The following is a 21,688-nucleotide window of genomic DNA, read 5'->3' on the forward strand; positions in this document are numbered from 1 at the left end:
AATTAATGTCATTCCCTTTGGAAATACGAGCAGTTTTAATCCCCCTTTGATGCCAACTAATAAGTCCTAACCTCATATTCCTCACCCACATATCATGGCCTTTGGCAAAGTACACGAACAAAGTCCCCCGCTTTGTTTACACACTTCAGCTTCCATCACTGGGCAACTCAAGTCCCAAACCTATCCTTCAACAGACAGCCCCCTGTGACAGAGAGGTAAGTAAATAGCTGAGATTGTGTCACGTTTGACCCAACTCGAGGAGTAGAAGAAGGTTTTAACAAACTGTGTAGCAGATCATAAACATGCCTGTCTGAAGGGACAGCCCCTCGATCAATATGTCCTGCAGGCAACTTGCTTGCTGTCTCTGCATGCCGTAAAGGGTCAAAGTGTCCTCCACTTCCAACAAAGCCTTTTCTTTAACTTGCAGAGGTGCTGGAAAGCGAAAATGAATCCATGACGCAGTCCTCCTCGTCTTCCGCCTCCTCATCCCATCAGAGCAGTAAAGCATCATCAAGGCGTGTATCGAAGATTTCAGGGAAGAAGAAGAAGAGGACAAACACGACAGAAAAACCCAAGGACGCCAAGCCAGGTATGCCAAGAACCAGTAGAGAACTGAGCGGCAGGACCCAGGAGAGCAGAAATACACTATTTGGCAATCGCAGAGTTGGCAACAGGATATCTTGTGGTGATAAGGATCCCGTTTTTTAGCCGGTTTTAAGCTCACTCAAGGGCAGACATTTGTTCCACACCCTTTTAGGTAACATACTGCAGGCAATGTAGCTTACAAGGATCATACGAGCATTTTATGACACGCAGATAACCATGGAATGCAGGTAGTGACAGGACAGAGTAAACCACCCCAGGTCACAGAGTCGGGCCATCTTACCGGTGGGAGGTGGATGAGGACTGTGCTTTGCCAGGCAATGGTCAGCAAAAGGCTGTTGGGATGGGCCATGCCAAAGGCAGCAAAGTGATCTATGGGGGACAAGAATAGAAGACAGGTGCTTGTGGTGGGCAGGGGCACGGAAACGTGGGTGGCAGTAATCTTGGTAAGGCGGAGCCTGCAAAAACCTGCCTGGAGGAGGTTGCAGAGGTTATTTGTGGAGTGTGTAACTTACTCAAGGCTAGCCTTTCTAGGAGTTTGGATATGAAAGGGTGCCAGGAGACAGATATTTCTTGGGGTGGATAGTGGAGCCTGCAAGTATTTTCTTAGTGGTAGGATTAAAACATTGTCCTTTTATAGCTGGGCGTAAGTGCCCGAGGATAGTAATTAAGTAGACAAGGGTGGATGAAGTGAGAACGCAGAGAGGGGTTTACTGATAGTGGAAATTGAGACAGAGGGGGTGCAGTATGGGTTAAGCAGGGGATTTTGAGAGCTCTCTGGAGTTGTTGAGGGGTTTGCAGATATTAGACACAGGAAAAGTTAGAGGAGGGAGAGAAAAATATGAAGTGCTAGGATGGTGGGCAGGGGGGCTCAGAATGTAGCCTTTTTTAGGGCACAGGGATGCTAAAAGCAGGACTTGTCTGAGTGCTGTGAAAGGAAGCAGGATTTAGAGGGTGGAGGATTAAGAGCCATTGGGGAATGGAGGCTGAGAGGGGGCAGGGCATTGAGGTGGGAGGACTTGGCCTGACCAGAAGCTGAGTTAGGAGCTAGAGGAGATAGCTTGTAGGCTGATATGTGCTTGAACGTGCATGACTCCCCATTTTCAGGGACAGGTGTGCATGCATTTAAACAGTATATTGAAGAAGATCTAAGCTTGGGCTGGGGGTTGTAGAGGAAAAGGGTACATATAAGTGGGGAGGAGTGCTCCAATGATAGATTTCAAATAATCAACAAGAGCTGTGGAATCTGGATAGTGATGTTTGGATTGGGGTGAGGGGGGCACAGAATGGACAGTGATGAATATGTGGGCTTACTGGCTGGGGGGTGGGGGTATGGAGTAGAGTGTTGGAGAGGAGGATTCTTTTAAGGGACCTGCAAGAGATTGGCTGGCAAGAAGGCTGTTGGAATGATCACTACTGTCAAGGTTGATTTTGCCAAAGTCAATTGGGCAAAAGTCTAGGCGAGCTGAAGCACTGCTTACAGGTAGGTAAATGTCTTGCGCAATGTTTTAGAAATCTTTGTAGAAAGAAAAATCAATGTAGGGCCACAAGGTGATTAGGCTTGTGATGTAAAGAAGCTTGTTAGCAACTCTACGAAAGCAACCAAGACAAGACTCAACTGAGATCAAGTAAGGCTACACCAGAGGTATGTTCTCTGAGACTGAATAGTACCTTAGGTTAGAAGAAATGGTTCCACTGGCTTCTGTTCCTGTGTGGTCTGCAGAGCCTGCTGTTCCTGTGTCTTAGTCGTGGGGACAAGAGGGAGGACTTCTGGGGACTCCTGCAACACAACAGGATGGTCAACAACAGAAAAGGACAACATCTATTCAGTGGCACTTTGCGGTTTCAGCTCCTCAAGTCTCAGCAAATAGCACCACCACAGACTCTCGGATACCACTCTGGAGTTTCCTCGCATCTGGGGTTCAGCACTCTGTTGCAGTGGATCAGGCTTGGTCAGTCCTGCTTACTAGGAGTCCGGTGGATATTCCAGCAGCTCGGGTCCAACTTAAAAGCGATTCACTCCAATCTGTTGTTCCTCTACCTGACACTTCGGATCCTGCAGCAGCAAAGAAGTACAGCCAGCTCCGAGAGGATGTCCAGATGAGTTCACTTTGGGGTTGATTGGTCCCACCAACTCAAGGGGAGAAGTCATCCTTACAGGGCTTTTCTAGTCGAAACAAATTCGGATTTTTAGCACAGCAGCAGGGCTTCACCAGGCAAACCAACGGTCCAGGAGTTGCAGCAGGCGTCCCCTTCAAGTTCTTCTTTGGATTCCTTCGTCCAGTGGTTGACTTTGCCTTCCAAGCCATAAAGCCTTGCCTTTTATGCAGGTTTCTCCCATTCATTCCAGCCGAGCTGTCAGTCACCCAGCAGGGTGGCTGTCCTTGCCGGACAGCCAGCCGGGCAATCACCTAAGAGTGCATTCCTGTCTCCTAGGATACTAAGCACAGGGTGTTTCGGGCACCTCCCTCACTTCCTGTTCCTGCCAGACACTCTGGATGGAGCCAGAGGCGGGCTTCACTTGTGAATCCCACCTAAGACAAAACGAACAAAGGGATCAAACCTGGTTTGGCGCGCAGAGTAACTCTCACGAAGGACCTTTCCATCAGAAAATGGCAAAAAAAGAAGACCAGGGCCATTTTGACAAAATGGGCACCGATTGGTGCTTTACCAAGGCTGCTAACGCAGCCTGCAGTAAAAAAAACTCCCAATGGTAGTTAAAATTAAACCACTGCCACCAGCCATTAATTGTAGAAAGGGTAACATAAAAATGTTACATGAGAAACTAGATAAAGGGGATACTAAGTAACCCCTACAGCACCCTATGGTAAGATAGTGTGTGGTGGGTCTAGAAAGTTACAAATGTAAGTAAAGTCAATTTCACTTCACTGCTCTTGGAAACAGTAGTCTCACCAAGAGATGGTATTCAACCTTTGGGAAATCCAAGAGACTTTCTTGTGCCATTGCACTGAAGGTGATGTGTGACACAATGTAAAGATGATGCCTATGGAGTTTGTCAGACTCCACAACCAAAAGAAACACAGAGTTCAAATCACATTAAAATACATAAGAGAATACATGGATTCCGCAGGGATGCGTCTATTTTGCATAATGAGGCACTACAACTCAATAATAGATGCTTGAATTGGCAGAGTTGGATCAAGGAAGGTATATTAAATCTAAGTGATATATTGGATGGTAGCCGGCTATTACAATTTGAGGAATTGAAAAAGGAATTGCAATCTAGGTAAAAGGGAACATAGTAAATATATAGAGTTGATTTCATTGATTAACCAAAGGAAGAATATGGCAAATGACTTGCTTGGAAATAAACTAGAGGTTTGTAAACTGTTGGTAGGACAGGAGTATGATGTGCGTACTTACATGAATTTCATGCCCATGGAAATTGGGCATATTTCAGCTTGGGATAAACTGAAGGGTGCATGGTCGGCTGATGTAAATATAGTCCTTTCGGATAAAGATTGGAAAGATATACTTAGGGTGACGCCTAATTTGAGAACAGATCTAAATCTGCGATTGATTAGACAGAAAATAGTTGGCAGAGTATATTGAACACCTGTTAAGATGCGCAAATTGAAGCTGAGGACAGTGAATTGTGCTGGAGCTGTGGAAGCGGCAGAGGTACTCTTTTACATTTACTCTGGAACTGCTCAAGAGTACAGGCTTTCTGAGAGGAAATAGTAGATAGAGTTGATATGATTTTTTGGTATTGTCATGCAAAGATCAGCAGCAAATATAATCTTGCTTCAACATAGGGGAAGATGTATAAGCACTAAGAAGCATAATAACCGGATAGATAAGGCTATGTTGGTGGCAATCAAGCTGATTCTCGGGGTCTGGAAAACAAGGAAGAAACCTACTGTTGAAGACTGGTTAGTGGAGTTGCAGATTTTGTCAGTCAAAGTATGAAAGGATCTCATTAAAGGCTAAGGATAGAGAGGAAGAATACCTTTCGTTATGGGGACCATTCAATGCTTTATATAAATGAGTATCTAAGGTGATGATGGGAAGAAGGGGGAGAGGAGTGAGAGGCCGCCCTTTTTTTCTTTTCTTTGTTTTGTCGTCCTTTGTGTGGTTTAATGTTTGTTGGTGTGTTTTATAGACATTATATTACTTTTGCTATTTACATAGGAATATAATATCTTGATATATATAAGGGTGTTGGTATTGATATTCTAGATGTTGTTTGATGGGGTAGTAATAAGATGTTATTGATGTATTGACCTAATTGTACTGCCTTGTTACATCCTGTGTGATGGAACTGTGTTTTGTTGATAAACTAATAAAAAGATTTTACTAAAAATACATGAGCGAGTGGGAAAAATGCGTCTCACTCTCTCCAGGTTAAAAATTAAAAGTCCTAAAATCCAGCAACGTTGCTGGGGTGTCTCTAAGGTAGAGAGCAATTAGCACATTTCTGAGAATTCTCCCTAACATAAGAGTAAAAGAATGAGTGAGTGTGGAAAAAAATTCCCACTCACTCAGAGTAATAGACCAAAAATCCAATAGTCCAGCTAAATGTTTGAGGGGACTCACAAGTGGAGGAGATACAAAATGAAAAGGTACCTAACAGTTTTGTATTGGTTTATCTGATGCATTGAAGATGATTTGTTGGTGACTGTTGCACGTAATACATATTTTCACTACTTCTGCTATTCAATATGGAGTTACATGTTCTACACAGCCTATCGCCCACAGCCCAATGCATTATGGTATGATTCAATAAGACATTGAGAGCAGAATGTTGCCTTGGAACAGCCCGAGCCGAGAAAGTGAGATCTGCTGTTAGCATGTGAACTGGTTGCTATGGGGATGAGGTTTTAGTACATTCAAGCTTTTGTTGGGTCAGTCAGTGAGGTGGCTCGCTTTTTACTCAAGTAGGAGTAGGACTAAAACTCTTGCAGTCCAAACCACAATGTGGTGGGATGTTTGCTGGCCTGCGATAAAGAAATGGCCCGGCTCCTGCAATCAATTAAAAAAAACTCAAGCAAGCCAGGCACTGGTTACAAAGAGTTGTTTGGCCAAAAAACATTTTGACTCATTATGAGGAAGGTCAGGCTGTCCTTGTGATGTAGCCTACAAAGATCTGGAGTTTGGAAGACACAGAAGCTGGCCTGCACATTGTCTGGGCAAGAGGAGTTACAACTTAAAACGCCCTCCAGACACTAATGTATGACTGGCTCGTATTTCTGAAGGTGCATTATTTAAAATTTGACACATCTTTTCAACCTCAATGCTAATGTAGTTTCTGCAGATGCCTGAATGTATTTATTAGGCATTTTGGGGGCCATTTTGGAGAGGGGATGGCAGCACATATGCCCTATATCACGGGTGAACCCTGGGTGCAATACCTCCATGAGTAAATAAGCATTTTGCATCTTAGTAGGTATCTGTACATGTGAATGGCAAAAGGAGATGTTTGGCGCAGAATAAAATGGTAAGTACTAATAACAGCGCCAACCTCTGCCACTGTTCCCGGCAGTGATAAGACTGACCACAAACATAACAATCTGCGCTGAAATGTTGAAGTAGGTTTTGTCACATTATATGGTCCATGCATATTTTCATATTATTTTTATAGTTAAAAGGCCTATGATAGAAGAATGCAAACAAAATAAATGAATCATAAAAGGTCAGCATTAACTGTGTTTTTCTTACAGGAAAAACCACACCACTACCTCCAGCACCAAATAAGAAGAAATCACCAAAGCCAACACCCAACAAAGAGGCTCCTACTGAAGAGGTTTCAGAAGAGGGCAGCGGAACAGATTATTTTGACACCGAGTCTTATCCTACTTTAGTTCCTATGGTCACACAAATTCCAACAGTCGAAGATACAGGCACAGATGAATCTCCAATAGTAGCGGGTCATACTTCTTCCCTGTCACCAATGGCTTCTACGCCCTTTCAAGGAGTCACTGCTACAACAGAATTGTGGACAGAGGACAATGAAACGTTAAAACCAAAAGAAAGAGAGGACCATTCACAGGCAATTCCAACTACAAAAGAATCAAGAACAGAGAATTCACCCACAACTATAGCTACTGAGGGATCACAAACAGTAACAACCCCTAGAAGTACAGCCATCCAAGCAACCAGCACGAGCCAATCGCTAAGAACATCCGCTACTAATGCAACTACTACAGAGCAGCCACTGAGTACTGCAGCTACTAAGAAAACCAGCACCGAACAGGCACAGAAAACTACATCAATCAAGGAAAACAGTGCAGAACCGACACAGGGAACCACAGCTCCAGACAGAACAAGTTCAGTGCAAACACAGAAAACTACTCTTACTGAGGGACCAAGTACAGGTCAGCCAGAGAAAACTCCACCTACAGAAGAAAGAAGTACAACTCCGCCGCCACCGCCGCCGACAACAACTGTTGGTATTGAAGAAACCAGCACAGAACAGCTACAGAGAACTACAGGTACTGAAGAAACCAGTACAAGGCAGCCACAAAAAAACACAGATTCTGAGGGAAGTACAGAGCAGCCACATAGAACTACGGTTACCAAGGAGAGCAGTACAGGGCAACCACAGAGAACTGCAGGCACAGAGGGAACCAATACAGATCAGAAACGGAGCACAACAGTTACTGGGGGAACCAGCACTAAACAGCCACAGAGAACTGCAGCTACAGATGGAATCAGTACAAAGCAGCCACAGAAAACAACGTATACTGAGGGACCCAGCACAGAGCAGCACGAAAGAAAGATCACTACAAAGGAAACCAGTACAGAACAACAACAGAAAACAACAGGTACTGAGGTTAGCCGCATAGAACAGCCACAAAGAAATCCAGCTACTCATGGAACAGGTACAGAGACGCCACAGCGATTCACAGTCACAGTCTTACCAAGTACTGTAAAGCCACAAAGAAGTGCAGCTACTTTGGGATCCAGCACAGAGATGCCACAGCAAACTACAGCCACTGTTAGAAGCAGCACAGAGCAGCCGCAGAGAACAGGCCCCGAGTTACCTAGCAGAGAGCAGCCAGAAAGAAATACATCAACCGATGGGACGAGTACAGGGCAGCCAGAGACAATGTCTTTAGCAGATGGAACTAGTACAGACCATCCACAGAGAAATACTGCTACAGAGGAAACCAGTACGGGACAGAGGGAGAGAGTGACAGCCACTGGCAGGACCAATGCAGAGCAAACACAGAGAACTGTTGCTACTGATGCAACCAAAACAGGGAACGCACACATTACGAAAGGCCCTGAGGGAACCAGTGTAGAACAAACAGAGAGAAAAACAGGTACTGGGGTACCTAGCGTAGGGCAGCCACAAAGAAATTCAGCTACAGAGGAAGCCAGTATAGGGCAGCCACGAACAGCAATGACAGCTACGGGGACTAGGACAAAGCAACCACAAATAACTACAGATACACTGCAAATTACCACCGCTCAGTCAAAGGATGCTGAAGCTACTGGCCGACCCAGTATAAAGCAGACTCAGAGAAGTACAACTAAATCGAAAATCAGCAACACACACCCAACTGAAACTATGGCGACTGAGAGAACCCATTCCGTGCAGCCACAAATAACTACATTTACATCAGAAATCAGCAAAGCAAAGACAATGGAAACAATGGCTACTGAGAGAACCAGCATTGAGCAGCCACAGAGAACTACGGCTGCTGAGGAAATCAGGGCAGGGCATTCACAAAAGACTACAACTACAGACAGAAGCAGCATAGACCAGCCAGGGAGAACAACAAGCACTAGGTTCACAAGTACAGAGCAGTTCCAGACAACAACTACTGAGGAAACCAGTAGAGAGCAAACACAGACAACCACAGGTGCCACAGGCATAGAACCATCACTAGGTACTACAACCAATGAGGAAAAAAGCACAGAGAAATCTTTTAAATCTACAGTGGCTCAAGGAACTGGTGCAGTGCCATCCATGAATCTAGATTCTGAAGAAACACAGACAGATGATTCACTGCAGAATCTAGTTCCTATGGAAACAAGTACAGCACATCTACTGACAAATCCAGTGACAGTAGGCATACATCCAGAAAGTTTACTCAGTTCAACAGCAAAAGAGGAAACTAGCACTCAACAGTCAATAAGAACACCAGCAACCAAGAGGACAAGTACAGACCATGCCCTGACAAACAGAGCCACTGGAGAGACGAGTAGTGACCCATCACAGATGACTACAGCAGAAGAAACAGGTAAAGGTAATTCATTGAAAGTTACAGCTACTAGACAATCAAGTACAGATAACGTATTAACAAATACATTTAGTAGGGAAGCACATCCATCAGGAAACTCAACAAATAAGGAAGCAGGCCCAGAACACTCCTTGATAAATACAGCTAATATGAACAAGAGCACAGGAGAACCACTGGCAGATGGAACTATTAAGGCAGGTGTATATCAATCATTCACAACACCAACTACCAACAACATTATTACGGGATATTCCCTGGGAAGCCTATCCACTATGGAGGTGAATACAGAGCATTCACTAACTAATGTAATTAGTAAAGAGGCAGAGCTTTCATTGACACATTCAACGCCTAAGGATGTAAGTGCTGATCCTTCATCAGCAACATTACTTGCTAAGGAAACAAGTGAAGATGTTGTATCATCACTTTCACCTTCAAAGCAAACAAACGCTGATCTTTCATTAACACTTTCACCTTCTAAGGAAACAAGAAGAGAGAATTCATCAACACATTTAACATCTAAGGAAACAAATACAGAGATGTCATTGACACCTGCACATTCCAAAGAAACAAGTGAAGGGCGTTCAGCACCTTCTCCTTCTAAGGAAACAAATGCAGAGCTTTCATCAGCGCCTTCACTTTCTAAACAATTAAATGAAAACCTTTTACTACCACCTTCAAGGGAAACCAATGAGGAGCTTTCCTCAACACCTTCACCTTCCAATGGCGCACTGGTAGATGTTTCATTAACAACTTCACCTTCAAAGGAAACAAATGCACACCGTTCATCTTCACCTTTTCCTTCTAAAGAAGCAAGTGTTGAGCTTTTTACAACTTCTAAAGAAGTGAGAGGAGAGCCTTCAACTGCACGTTTACCTTCTGAAGATACAAATGCAGAAATACCATTGGCACATACACCTTTTAACAAAATGAGTGCCAGGCTTTTATCCACAACTTCAACTTCTAACAGCGAAAATGCAGAGGTGCCATCAACACTGTCACCTACAAAAGAAGTCAATGCTGACCTTTCCTCAATGCCTTCAACTTTCAAGGAAGCAAGTGTGAGGCTTTCATCAACTCCATCGTCTAAGGAAACAAGTGAAGCGCTTTCATTGACACCTTCGAAGGAAACAAGTGCAAAGCTTTTGTCAACAACATCCTCTTCTAAAGAAGCAAGTACAGAGATTTCATCAACACCATCACCTTCTAAGAAAGTAAGTGATGCGCTCCCATCAACCGCACCAAGGGAACTAAATGCAGAGCTTTCACCACCTTCTAAGAAAACAAGTGAAGAGTTTTCATTGGCACCTTATAAAGACATAGGAGTAGACATTTTGTCAGCACCTTCATCTTCTAAAGAAGCAAGCACAGAGCTTTCACCATCTTCACCTTATAATGAAAAAAATGCAGAGAGTCAACTGACACAATCAACTTCCATGAAAACAAGTGAAGAGCTTTCATCAACACCTTCTTCTTCTAAGGAAATAAGTGTAGGTCTTTCGTCAACATCTTCAAAAGAAACAACTGCGGAGCTTTCAACATTACAAACACCTTCTAAAGAAGCACGTGCTAAGCTTTCAACTGTGTCATCATCTAAAGAAGCACCTGTAGAACTTTTGAAACCTTCAGCTTCCAATGATGCGACTCCAGAGCTTTATTTAACACCCTCATCTTCTAAAGAACCTAGTGATGAGCATTTATCAACACCTTCATCTACTAAAGAAGCAACTTCAGATCGTTCATCAACACCTAAGCAAACAAGTGAAGAACTTTCAGCAACACCTTTAAAAGAAAATAGTGCAGAACTTTCAACACCATCATCTTCTAAGGACACACCTGCAGAGCTTTTAAAACCTTTACCTTCCAAAGATGCAATTGCCAAGCTTTCATTAACACCATCAACTTCTAATGACTCAAGTGCAGAGCTGTTGTCAATACCTTTCCCTTCTAAGGAAACAAGTGCAGAACTTTCATTGACACTTTCGAAGGAAACAGATGAAGAGCTTTTGTCAACACCTTCATCTTCTAAAGAAGCAGGTATAGAGATTTCACCATCTAAGGAAGCAAGTGAACCGCTCCCATCAACCACATCAAAGGAAATAAATGCAGAGCGTTTATCAACACCTTCTCCTTCTAAGGAAATAAGTGAAGCTCTTTCATTGACACCTTCAAAAGCACCAAGTGCAGAACTTTCACCACCGTCATCTTCTAAAGAAGCAAGCGCAGAGCTTTTATCCACATCTACTCCTTCCAAGGAAACCAGTGAAGCACTCTCAATGACACATTTAGAAGAAACAGGTGCAGAACTTTCAACGCCATCCTCTTCTAAAGAAGCACCTACAGAACATTCGAAAGCTTCACCTTCTAATGATTCAAATGCAGAACTTTCATTAACAATGTTACCTTCTAAAGAAGCAAGTGTTGAGCTTTTGAAACCTTCACCTTCTAACAAAGTAAGTGTAGATCCTTCATCTGCACCGTCACCTTCCAGGGAAGCTAGTGAAGTGCTTTCTTTAACACCATCCCCATCTACCAAAGCAAGTCCAGACCTGTCAGCAACACCTTCTCTTTCTAAGGAAATAAGTCAAGTGTTTTCATCAACACCTTCAAAGGAAACTAATGCATCACTTTTATCAACTCTTTCATCCTCTAAAGAAGGAAGGACAGAATTGTCAGTAACATCACCTTCTAATGAAGCAGGTACAACGCTTTTATCGATGCCATCATCTCCTAAGGAAACAAGTGAAGAGCTCTCATTGTCACCATCAAAGGAAACAAATGCAGAGCTTTTATCAACACCTTCTTCTAAGCTGAAAAGTGAACAGATTTCATCAGCAACTTCGAACAAAAAAAGGGCAGAACTTTCAACTCTATCATCTTCTAAAGAAGCACCTGCTTTGCTTCCAAAACCATTGCCTTTCAATGATGCAAGTGTACAGCTTTCATTAACACCTTCAGTTTCTAAAGAACCAAGTACTGGGTTTTTATCAACTCCTTCACCTTCTAAAGCAAGAGCAGAGATTTCATCAACACCTTCACCTTCTGAGCAAGTAAGAAGCGTGTTTTCATTGGCACCTACAATAGAAACAAGTACAGAACTTTCAACACCAGTTCCTTCTATAACAGCAAATGCCAAGCTTTCATCAACACCTCCATCTTCTAAAGAAGCAACACTGTCTCCTTCTAAGAAGACAAGTGGGGAGCTTTCATCAACACCTTCAAAAGAAACAAGTGCACTTTCATTTTCTACTGAATCACCTGCCAGTCTTTTGAAACCTTCACCTTCCAATGGCGCAAGTGCAGAGCTATTGTTGACACCATCCCCTTCTAACAAAGCAGAGCTTTCATCAACACCTTCTCCTTCTGAGCAAAAAAGTGGAGAGTTTTCAGCAACATCTTCAAAAGAAACAAACGTAGAACGTTCAACACCAAGGCCTTCTATAACAGCAAGTGCTCAGCTTTTATCAACACCTCTATCTTCTAAAGAGGCAAGTGAAGAGCTGTCATCAACACCTTCTCCTTCAAAGAAAAGAAGTGGGGAGCTTTCATCAACACCTTCAAAAGCAACAAGTGAAGAGCTTTCCACACCAAATCCTTCTAAAGAAATACCTTCTCCTTCTAAGCAAACAAATGAAGAGCTTTCATCAACACCTTCAAAAGAAACCGGTGCAGAACTCTCAAAACGTTCATCTTCTACTGAAGCACCTGCCAACCTTTCAAAACTTTCACCTTCTCATGATGCAACTGCAGAGCTTTCCAAACCTTCGATTTTAAACAAAGCACATGCAGGGCTTTCATTTACACCTTTGCCTTCAAATGAAACAAGTGAAGAGATTTCATCAACACCTTCCACTTCTAGCATGGTAAGTACAGAGCTTTCATTGACACCAGCACACTCTAAGGAAAGGAAAGAAGAGCCTTCGTCAACACCTGCCCTTGCCAATCAAACAATTGAAGAGCTTCCGGCTACACCTTTATCTCCTAAGGAAGCAAGCACTGACCTTTCAATAACATTGCCACCATCAAATGAAGCAGGTTCAGAGCTTTCATCACCACCATCATCTTCTAAAGGAGTTAGTACTGAGCTTTCAACATCTTCAACTTCTACCAAAGCAAAAGAGGAGCTTTCTTCAGCACCACCCCCGTCTAAGAAGACAAGTGGAGCGCTTTCACCAACATCTTCAGCTTCCACAATAACAAATGAAGAAATATCAGCAACACCTTCAACCCCCAATGAAAGAAATACAGAGCTTTCATCAATGCTTTCACCTTCTAAAGAAACAAATGCAGAGCTTTCAATGACACCATCATCTTCTCAGAAAACACCTTCGAAGGAAGCAAGTGCCGAACTTTCACTGGCTCCTACATCTTCTAAAGAAGTTAGTGCTGAGCTTTCAACATCTTCACCCTGGACAAACGCAAGTGAAGAGCTTTCATCAGCACCTTCCCCTTCTAAGAAAACAAAGCCTCCATTGACACCATCATCTTCTCAGAAAACAAGTGCTGAGCTGTCAATGACATCAACACCTTCAAAGGACGGACGTGCTGAGCTGTTCACACATCCAGCTTCTGTAGATGTAAAAGCAGAGCTTTCCCCAAAAAATTCACCTGCAAAGGAAACCAGTGCAGAGCTTCCATTGATACCTTCACCTTCTAAGGACACACGTCCAATGTTATTATCGACATCTTTACTTTCTACAGAAAAAACTACAGAGCTTTCATCAACACGTTCACTGTCTAGAAACGCAAACACTGAGCAGCTTTCTACACCTTCACTTTCTAAAGAGGAAAATGCAGATATTTCTACAACACTTTCAGCAACTCCTTCATCTAAAGAAGCAGGTGCTGAAATTTCAGCAATGCATTCGACTTCTAGCGGAGGTACTGTAGGACTTTCATTAACACCTTTACGTTCAAAAGAAGCTACCGCTGAGCTTCTGGCACCTTCACCTTCCAACGAGGCAAATGAAGAGCTTTCCGCAACAGATTCCCATTCTAAAGAAACAAGCGCTGAGCCTTCGAAGGAAGCAAGAGCAGACAATTCAACACCTTCAGCTTCAAAGGGAAAGGATTCAGAGCTTTCATCAACACCTTCTACTTCTGAGGAAACAAATGAAGGGTTTCTATTAACTCCTTCACCATCTAAGGAAGGAAATACAGAGCTTTCATCAACACCATTACCTTATAAGGAAGAGAGTCCTGAGTTGTCTTCAACACCATCACTTTCTAAGAAAAGGAATTCAGAGCTTGTGTTCACAGCTTTACCTTCAAATGGAGTAAGTAAAGAGCTTTTATCAACACCATCACTTTCCAAGGAAGCAAGTGAAGTGCTTTCATCAAACATTTCTCCTCCTCAAGAAACAAGTGTAGAGGGTTTATCAACAGCTTCTAAAGGAGTTTCAATGACACTTTCACTGACTAGGGAAGCAAGTGCAGCGCTTTCATCTTCAGCATCCTCCATTGAAGTAAGTGCAGCACTTTCATCTGCACCTTCATCTTCCAATCAAATAAGTGCAGCACTTTCATTAACACCATCACCTGACGCAGAAATAAGTGCAGCACATTTGTCTACACCATCACTCTCCAACGAAGTTATTGCAGAGCTTTCATCAACACCTTTAGCATCTAATGAATCAAAAGCAGCGCTTTCACCGACAGTGTCACTTTCTAACGGAGCAGAGCATTCAACAGCTTCACCTTCTAACAAAGATAATGCAGCGTTTTCATCGACCGGGACGGAAGCTAGTGCAAAGCTTTCCCCAACATCTTCTCAACAAGACAGTAGAGACCACCTACTCAGTACGTCACCAGTCAAGATCAAAAAGTCAAGCAATACACATTCCCCAAAGGCTGCATCACCTAACACACAAATTAGTAGACATTCAGTCTCAGCTTCGACTCCTAAAAATGTGAATGCAGGAGGGCTTCCAATGGTAATCAAGCCTACCCTAGCCACTGTAAGTCAACTTAAGAAGGCTGACAGAAATTATTCAAAGAGCGTTACTCCAGCAGAAGATGTCAAAATCAGCACTTTTAACATGGAGCATGGAATAGACAGTGCCTTCCATGAAACATCTTCTGCTCCCATTGTAAGTCCAACATCTAAACTCCATGAACATAGCAGCACTGCTAGAGACATGCACCACAGCCTATCAATCTCATTTAACACGACTGATGCAAACAGAATCCAAGGGACATGGGAGGTTATCCTAACTCCTACCAGTTTTCCTTCTGCTCAGTCAGATGAACAGGCATTTACTTCTCAAAGTAGCCTAGAAGAAAAACACTCATCTCAGGTATCAAAAATAACAGAAACAACAACTGACGCACTACATAAATATATGCCATCAGTGCTCAGTAAAACAAACATGCACAGTAGTCAAAATACTCCACCACATACTGTCAATGAAGAAACAATCATCCCCAAAGGAACATCTAGTTTGAATGCAAAAGAATTCCATGTGACATCGCTTTCTCCAAATACATTACCCCATTCAGAAAATGAGGCATTTATATCCACAGATCAGTACACAACTCCTCTAGTAGGGCCAAGAGTTGGGACAGCCACTATAGAAAGCACAAAGCGAACAGCGCCTGACCACAAACAATCAGCTGCCTCAACTTCTGCTTCTCCTGATCATGACCCAGACAAGAAGAGTGCCATACAATCACCCATGAGCCTGTCAGTCATACCAAAGTCCTCTGCTGTCCCATCACACTCATGGATTTTATCATCTGTTAACACCAAAGAGCCTGTTTATGTCAGTGGCAGTCCAAAAGAGAGTGGCAACAAGTCGAAAAGAAGACCAACCGCAGTAATATCCACAATGCTCTATTTACAGGATGTCTCCTTGAAAACGTCAGATCTTCCACTGGAAAGAAGAGATACAGAGGCTACTGTTTCTTATGATTCCTCTAAAGAAACTGCTGCTCTGTTTAGCACTTCAAGTGCAGTCATGAATCCATCTACTGCTCGAGCAAAAACAAGGGAGAGCGAGATCAGTTCTCTAAGAATGACAGCTTCAACTGGAACTTCTAGAGGCAGGGCTGCTACTACAGCTAGAGGAGGCCTAACAAGCACAAAGGAATTCATGAAAATTACTTCACTCACTACCACTGGTCCAGAGGAGACAGGGCACTTTACAGACAAGCCATTGATTGTTGATTCAGTTGCTTTTGAGAAAGAAGCAACAGGGGCTATTGCATCAAAGTCAAAGACTCCCACAAGTTTCACAATTGCCAGCCCAAGATTAGACTCAGATTTTCATGAAACTAGAGTACTTGTAAATAGGCCAAGCAAACCCTCTTCTGTACAGAATGCACTTATAAAAAGGACTTTGGGCCCTCCCATGAGTAGAGGAAACAAAAGTGGTTCAAAAGAATCCCAAAAAGCCACCCTCAAAGCAACATTGAACCCTGCTGCATCTGGCCTTCCAGGTAGTTCTCAGGCAGGGGTGGGGGGCCAGGTACATGGTGGACAACCAAAGCAAGAAAGAACAGCATGTTTATTCTCCCAATATGTTGATGAAGCAAAGCGGCAGGGGTACATGGTGGGATGTGGGTAACATCATAGATATTGGCTGGTCTCCGTACATCAGGCATTGATCATAAGGGAGGTAAAGTAAGGTGAAAGGTAATCGAAGCACGTCAGAGGTCGAAGTCCAGTTTGGGCATGTTCTCCATCCCTATATACTCAATGTCTGGAACACTAGCTTATTTTCCCACCAGTATTTATGACTGTACACTACTATACAGTATCTCTGCACCAATAACTCCCTCTGCCAGGCAGCACACTTAGAAGGCACAAACTACAAAAAAAAATAACTTGATCAAATAATACCATATAGATCATATCAGAAAACCCTGAAAATTGCTTTCACAGGATATTAATATTTCAAAACACAACACTATTAAGTTTTCTTTCTACGTCTGGAAATATTATCAGTGTCATTTTAGCTAGCAAATATATGTCCAAGTTTCTCTGGAAATTCTAAACAATCTTTTGTGGCAAACATAAAAAAGTGAAATACCCTAAAATCCTTTTTCATTCTGTCCTCTTCATACGCTTTTAAAAACCATCACACTAAAGACAGGGTATGAGAATTGTAAAGGGGTAGCATGGATCCACCATGCCAAGAATAATTAGCGCAGAAACAGCTCAGAATCATAGGTCCTGTCTGTATTTTAACCTTAAATCTCCTTTGTCGCTTCACTGCAACGGCTACCTGACAATCAGTCGTTTATAGAGTTTTCCCAATCTTGGACTAATCGCTTAGTTAGCTGTGCAAAATATAAACAGGGTTCCCCTTTAAACTGATAAAAAAATCAGGTGGCAATACTTGGGTGCAAGGCTGTCTTATTGTTTGCTCCTTTGGCACTTGCGGATTGCAATGGACAAGGTTACCGCAACTTCCAATTGGCCCAGCACCTAGTCATATGATGGATCAACTATTTTCTTCTTTGGCTATTATTCCATTGTCACATTGGCATCTCCTAGGTTTCGTATTTAGTTGATTTATGCAAGAACATCAAATAAATCGACTAAAAGGCATTCAGACATTTCAAACAAAATATTATTTTTATGACAACTCACACCACGATATTAGTTCCCTTCTTAAGTACTACCCAATATGCCTTTCCTGACCTAAGAGGAAAAATAAATATAGCCCACTCACACATTCTGATACACACGCAGGAGGAACTCAGACAGGTGAGATATAAATAATTTGCCTGATCACCCCTACATATATATGCCATTCTAGCTAGAAAGCAACAGTGTGCTATGCAAAAAGGGGACGGAGTACATGAAGAGGAGTGGGATAGTACCAGGGAGCTAATTAATCATGAAGCAAATTCTGAAATCCTCTTGAATGCCCAAAATACAGGCCTTTAAGACCAAAGTGCTGTAATCAACTAATCTAGATAAGATGCCATACAACATGTGTCCACTGTTGATTTAACAGTGGACTTCAGCTTAGATTGTATCTTCCTTGTATGATGTTTCATTGCTGTTAGAGAATTAACGTTTTCTAGGAGTGGTCATCCTGGATGGAGCTCAAATCACCTTAAGATTCATTCAGTTGGCATAATATTATAGGTCCCTCTGCTGTATTCATCATCCTTTAACTATTGGCCATGCACTTGTTTGCCAGGATCGATGGATCCACCATGCTGTGGCTTCAGTTGTTTCCTTGAGTGTGTTCCCTTTTCAGGGTTGCCTTTGAGGAAGAGTCATGCAGGGTGCCTCACTGCCCTCTTTGCATTTGAAGATTATCACTCACATCTGAGCAGTACACTTACTACTGATGATTCTGTTTGCCAATAATTTGAGGATAGCACTTGAGCAGTTCAAGGTCCACCTATCATGCATCGGTCACCGCTCCATCGCAAGTCTGTTACAGTGCAGAAAACTATTTTACATTTCAAATGATTTGCATCATATTAAACTGTTGCAAAATATGAAGTGCAGCAAAAGTTATCCTTGGCCTTAAGCCCAGGGACCGCATCTCCTCCTGCACTAAAAAGTCTTCACTGGCTCCCGGTTTCTGCACAGATACAATTTCGATTCCTCTGCATCATCCACAAGGCTGTCTGGGCCCGGGGACCACGCTATCTTCAACTTTATCTCACTAAATACTCTCCCTCTAGACCACTTCGCTCCTTTGGCACCAACTCTTTGTGTGTAAAGCGTTTTGCTAAAATGAGGGCAGGAGGTCGCTCAATTTCCTCTGCGGGCTCCCTCTTTTGAAATGGCCTCCGCCTGCCCCTTTGCCATGGGCAGGATCTACTCAAATTCTGGAAGCTCCTTAAGACTTTCCTCTTTTCCTCCTCTTTACCTCCTTCTCTCCTCTGCTAATCCCACACTTGCTGAATTGGCGTCCTTGGCCCTTATGCATCTTCGAGGCCTTGACCTCCCACAGCAGTTTTTCCCAGCTCCTGTCTATCCACAGCGCTTTGCATCTGCTCACCCTCCACTCTGAAGACTCGCAATTACACCTGCCGCGGCCCAGGCCATGTACCACTCAACATTCCTAGCACTTCGTCCATGGCTCACCCACGAGGTTACATCTACATTTATCTCAATATTCAAGGGGGGTAATCCCTAGACTGAATTTCTTATACAGTGTTTACAGGGATCTCCCTGGAGATGGTGGTCAGACCTTGGGCTTGTCGATACCCAGGGTAAGGAGTACTTGCTCCATCTCAAGTGTCCTATTTGTTTGTTTGTTTGGGCATTTCTCACCTTGAAACACTTGTGTATAGGTGCGTTACAAATGCCATATCATATCATATAGCGCTATGAACCGTCGGGTATCTGAGCGCTGCTTATTTCCCACGGTGTGTGGTGCTCATTTATCGACCTCAGAAGGATGAAAGTCTGAGTATGGCCCTGCCGGGATTAGAAACTGCATCAGCAGGTTCTGCACAGATGCAAAGTGAGCGCTCTACTCGCTGTGCTAGCTGACCGGCTAACTGAGTCCTCTACTCACCTACAGTAGTTGTGGTCCAGCAACCAAGACACAACACTTAGGAAGGTAGACTATTGTGTGGTTACAGTAACCACACAATGGTGTATCAGTCCACTTATTAGGAATTGAAAACTGCACCCTATGGGTCACAGATGATTTTGTCCGCTCCACACCAGAAGCCCAGCACAAGTACGTGTCGCAGTTGCTGTTGACTGTCTTCATTCTCCAAAGACTGATGTTTTCTGCTTCTCGGTTTAGGATCCCCATGGGGTCACAGTGGGGCATCTCTGTGCAGAGGTCCTGGAGCGCTTGCGCCTGGGCTAATTTCTCTTAGTCGTGGAAAGAAGGCACCTGACTGGCTGGTCCTAATCACAGGGTGTCAATTCAAACCTTTGGCGACTACTCAAACATTGAGTTCAGCACATTCAAATATTCCAAGGCAACTTCCTGGGCTTTCTGCAGCTCTGGCATTTCTGAAGCAGGCAAAAGCCATGGCCACATATTACAAAATATATGGCTATTCCCTCATGCAGGACACAGTATTAAGCTCTTGGGATCAATACAGGGGATCTCGTTAGGGGTAACCACTGGGGTAAAGTGGGCTGTGGAGCCCACACAACCATCTGAGCAAAAATACTCAGACAGCGAGTAGGGTCATCCTTTGGGACACCCTACTCCTAAGAGTGCAAATGTCCCTCAGGAGCAAACACAGGATTTCCATACCCAGTACATTTGGGTAACCATGAAGGATAAATACTAAAATAAGGGGCCTCTTGTCAAAGGGGGAGCTTAAGACTTTCCACTACACATGCAGTGGCCACATATCCAGATGGGATATCACATCCAAATTCTGCTTTCTGCTCCTTGTGACTAACATCTACATAGTGTGCCGCACACCGATTACCATTTCCACGGTTCAACATCATCCTTTTCTCAAAGGCCCTTAACATTAGCTCCTGTTAACAACTCTGGGTACTCTGAGCCCTGTTTACATTTTTAGCCACTCTTCTTATGATGCATTCAATTAATTTATCCATCTAGGGATTGAATCTCAGCTATATGGGTTTAAACCGTATCAGCAAATGACTGAGGGGGGAAATCATTCTATTTTCTTCAGCCTCCAAGTTCCACATTAACTTTAATATTAGATGCAGTCTTAAGAAGGCCTTTGTTAAGTTGCTCCACTGCTCCTTGAGGTTTTAGGTTGGCCATATCCCAGAACTTGTTCCCATACAATGTGCCGGCAATTCATTTTGCCTGGTAATTGATTTATGGGGGGAGGTAGTCTGGTGGTAAAGTGGAAATGATTTAGAACATAAGCCAGGGACCCGGACAAGACATATCACATAGTTTTTAATACAGAAAAACCGAGGGCTGCATTAACATGTTTATAGTATACATATAATACCCGAGTGCTAACTGTAGGAGAGGTGGGTTATGCAGTTTCCATGGATAGGGAGGTGGGGGACGCTTCCAATGCTAGCAGATGAAGGTGCAGCTTAGATTTGAAGAGTAAATGGCTTTTTATTATCATCACAGTGATTATTATTAGTAGGGTATTTATTGAGCGTGACCTAGGTTTGGGAAGCAACAGAGCACTTTACAATCATTAGGGAAGCACGTGGTGAGGGATGCAGAGAAACATGGGAGTGGAGAGCTAACAGGGAAGCGGTAGGGCAGCAGTTTGGTAGCAAGCAATCTACAAGCAATTAGGGGGGAGACAGTGGGGGAGAAGATCACCCAGTGTCGGGTAGGCTGGGAAGTGGAGGATGGGTGGAACTAGGTGTAAGGGAGGAGCCATTCTTTGAGGAGGAGGATCGTGAGCTCCTTCTGGAACTTTAGAAGCGCTGGGGCGGGTCTGATGTTGATGTGGAGGTGGTTACAGAGTCTTGGGGTGTAGACAGAGAAGGACTGTTTTCTGGTTCTTTCCTTCCTGCACCGGTGGAGTTCAAGTCGCCCTTACTTCTGGTGGGTTGTAGGCCTCCCGAGATGCTGAGCTTCTCAGTGAGGTAGCTTTGGGAATGTGAGGGTGACGGCCTTGTAGATGATACAGACTTGCATCGGGAGCCACTACAGTTCAATGAGGGTCAGGGTTATGTGGTCGAATTTGCAGAGTCCTTTGATGAGACGTGCTGCTGCATGCAGGACACATCCCAGGGGTGCCAGGGTAGTCATCAGAAGGACTTCCAAAAGGGCATTTCAACCATCCAGGTGGGAGAGAACCAAGGCATGGACAGCAGATCCAAGAAAGAAAGTTAATACCAAGCCGTTTGTGTCTTTCTTGGGTGATATGTGATTTTACCGACAGACATCACAGAGTGGTACATTTCATTGGGGTAAAAACACTGGAGAACACTGAATTTTATTTGGGGGTTCCCCCCCCAAACACCCTGATTTTCCAGCCTTATA

The 21,688-nt window shown here is 43.5% G+C and overlaps 1 protein-coding gene across 8 annotated transcripts in view; it reads left to right on the forward strand.

The window, feature by feature from the left end:
- PRG4 (proteoglycan 4) overlaps nt 1-21,688 on the forward strand; it is a 422,062-nt gene that overhangs the window by 270,497 nt on the left and 129,877 nt on the right. For 4 of the 8 annotated variants that reach the window (XM_069641367.1, XM_069641370.1, XM_069641369.1 and 1 more), the window contains 2 exons: nt 428-589; nt 6,285-8,819. In XM_069641367.1, the coding sequence (XP_069497468.1) occupies nt 428-589; nt 6,285-8,819 (2,697 nt within the window). The other 4 variants (XM_069641368.1, XM_069641372.1, XM_069641373.1 and 1 more) reach the window with 4 other exon arrangements.

This window comes from Ambystoma mexicanum, chromosome 1q (genome assembly GCF_040938575.1).
Source record: "Ambystoma mexicanum isolate Mex_15411 chromosome 1q, UKY_AmexF1_1, whole genome shotgun sequence".
NCBI classification, from domain to species: domain Eukaryota; kingdom Metazoa; phylum Chordata; class Amphibia; order Caudata; family Ambystomatidae; genus Ambystoma; species Ambystoma mexicanum.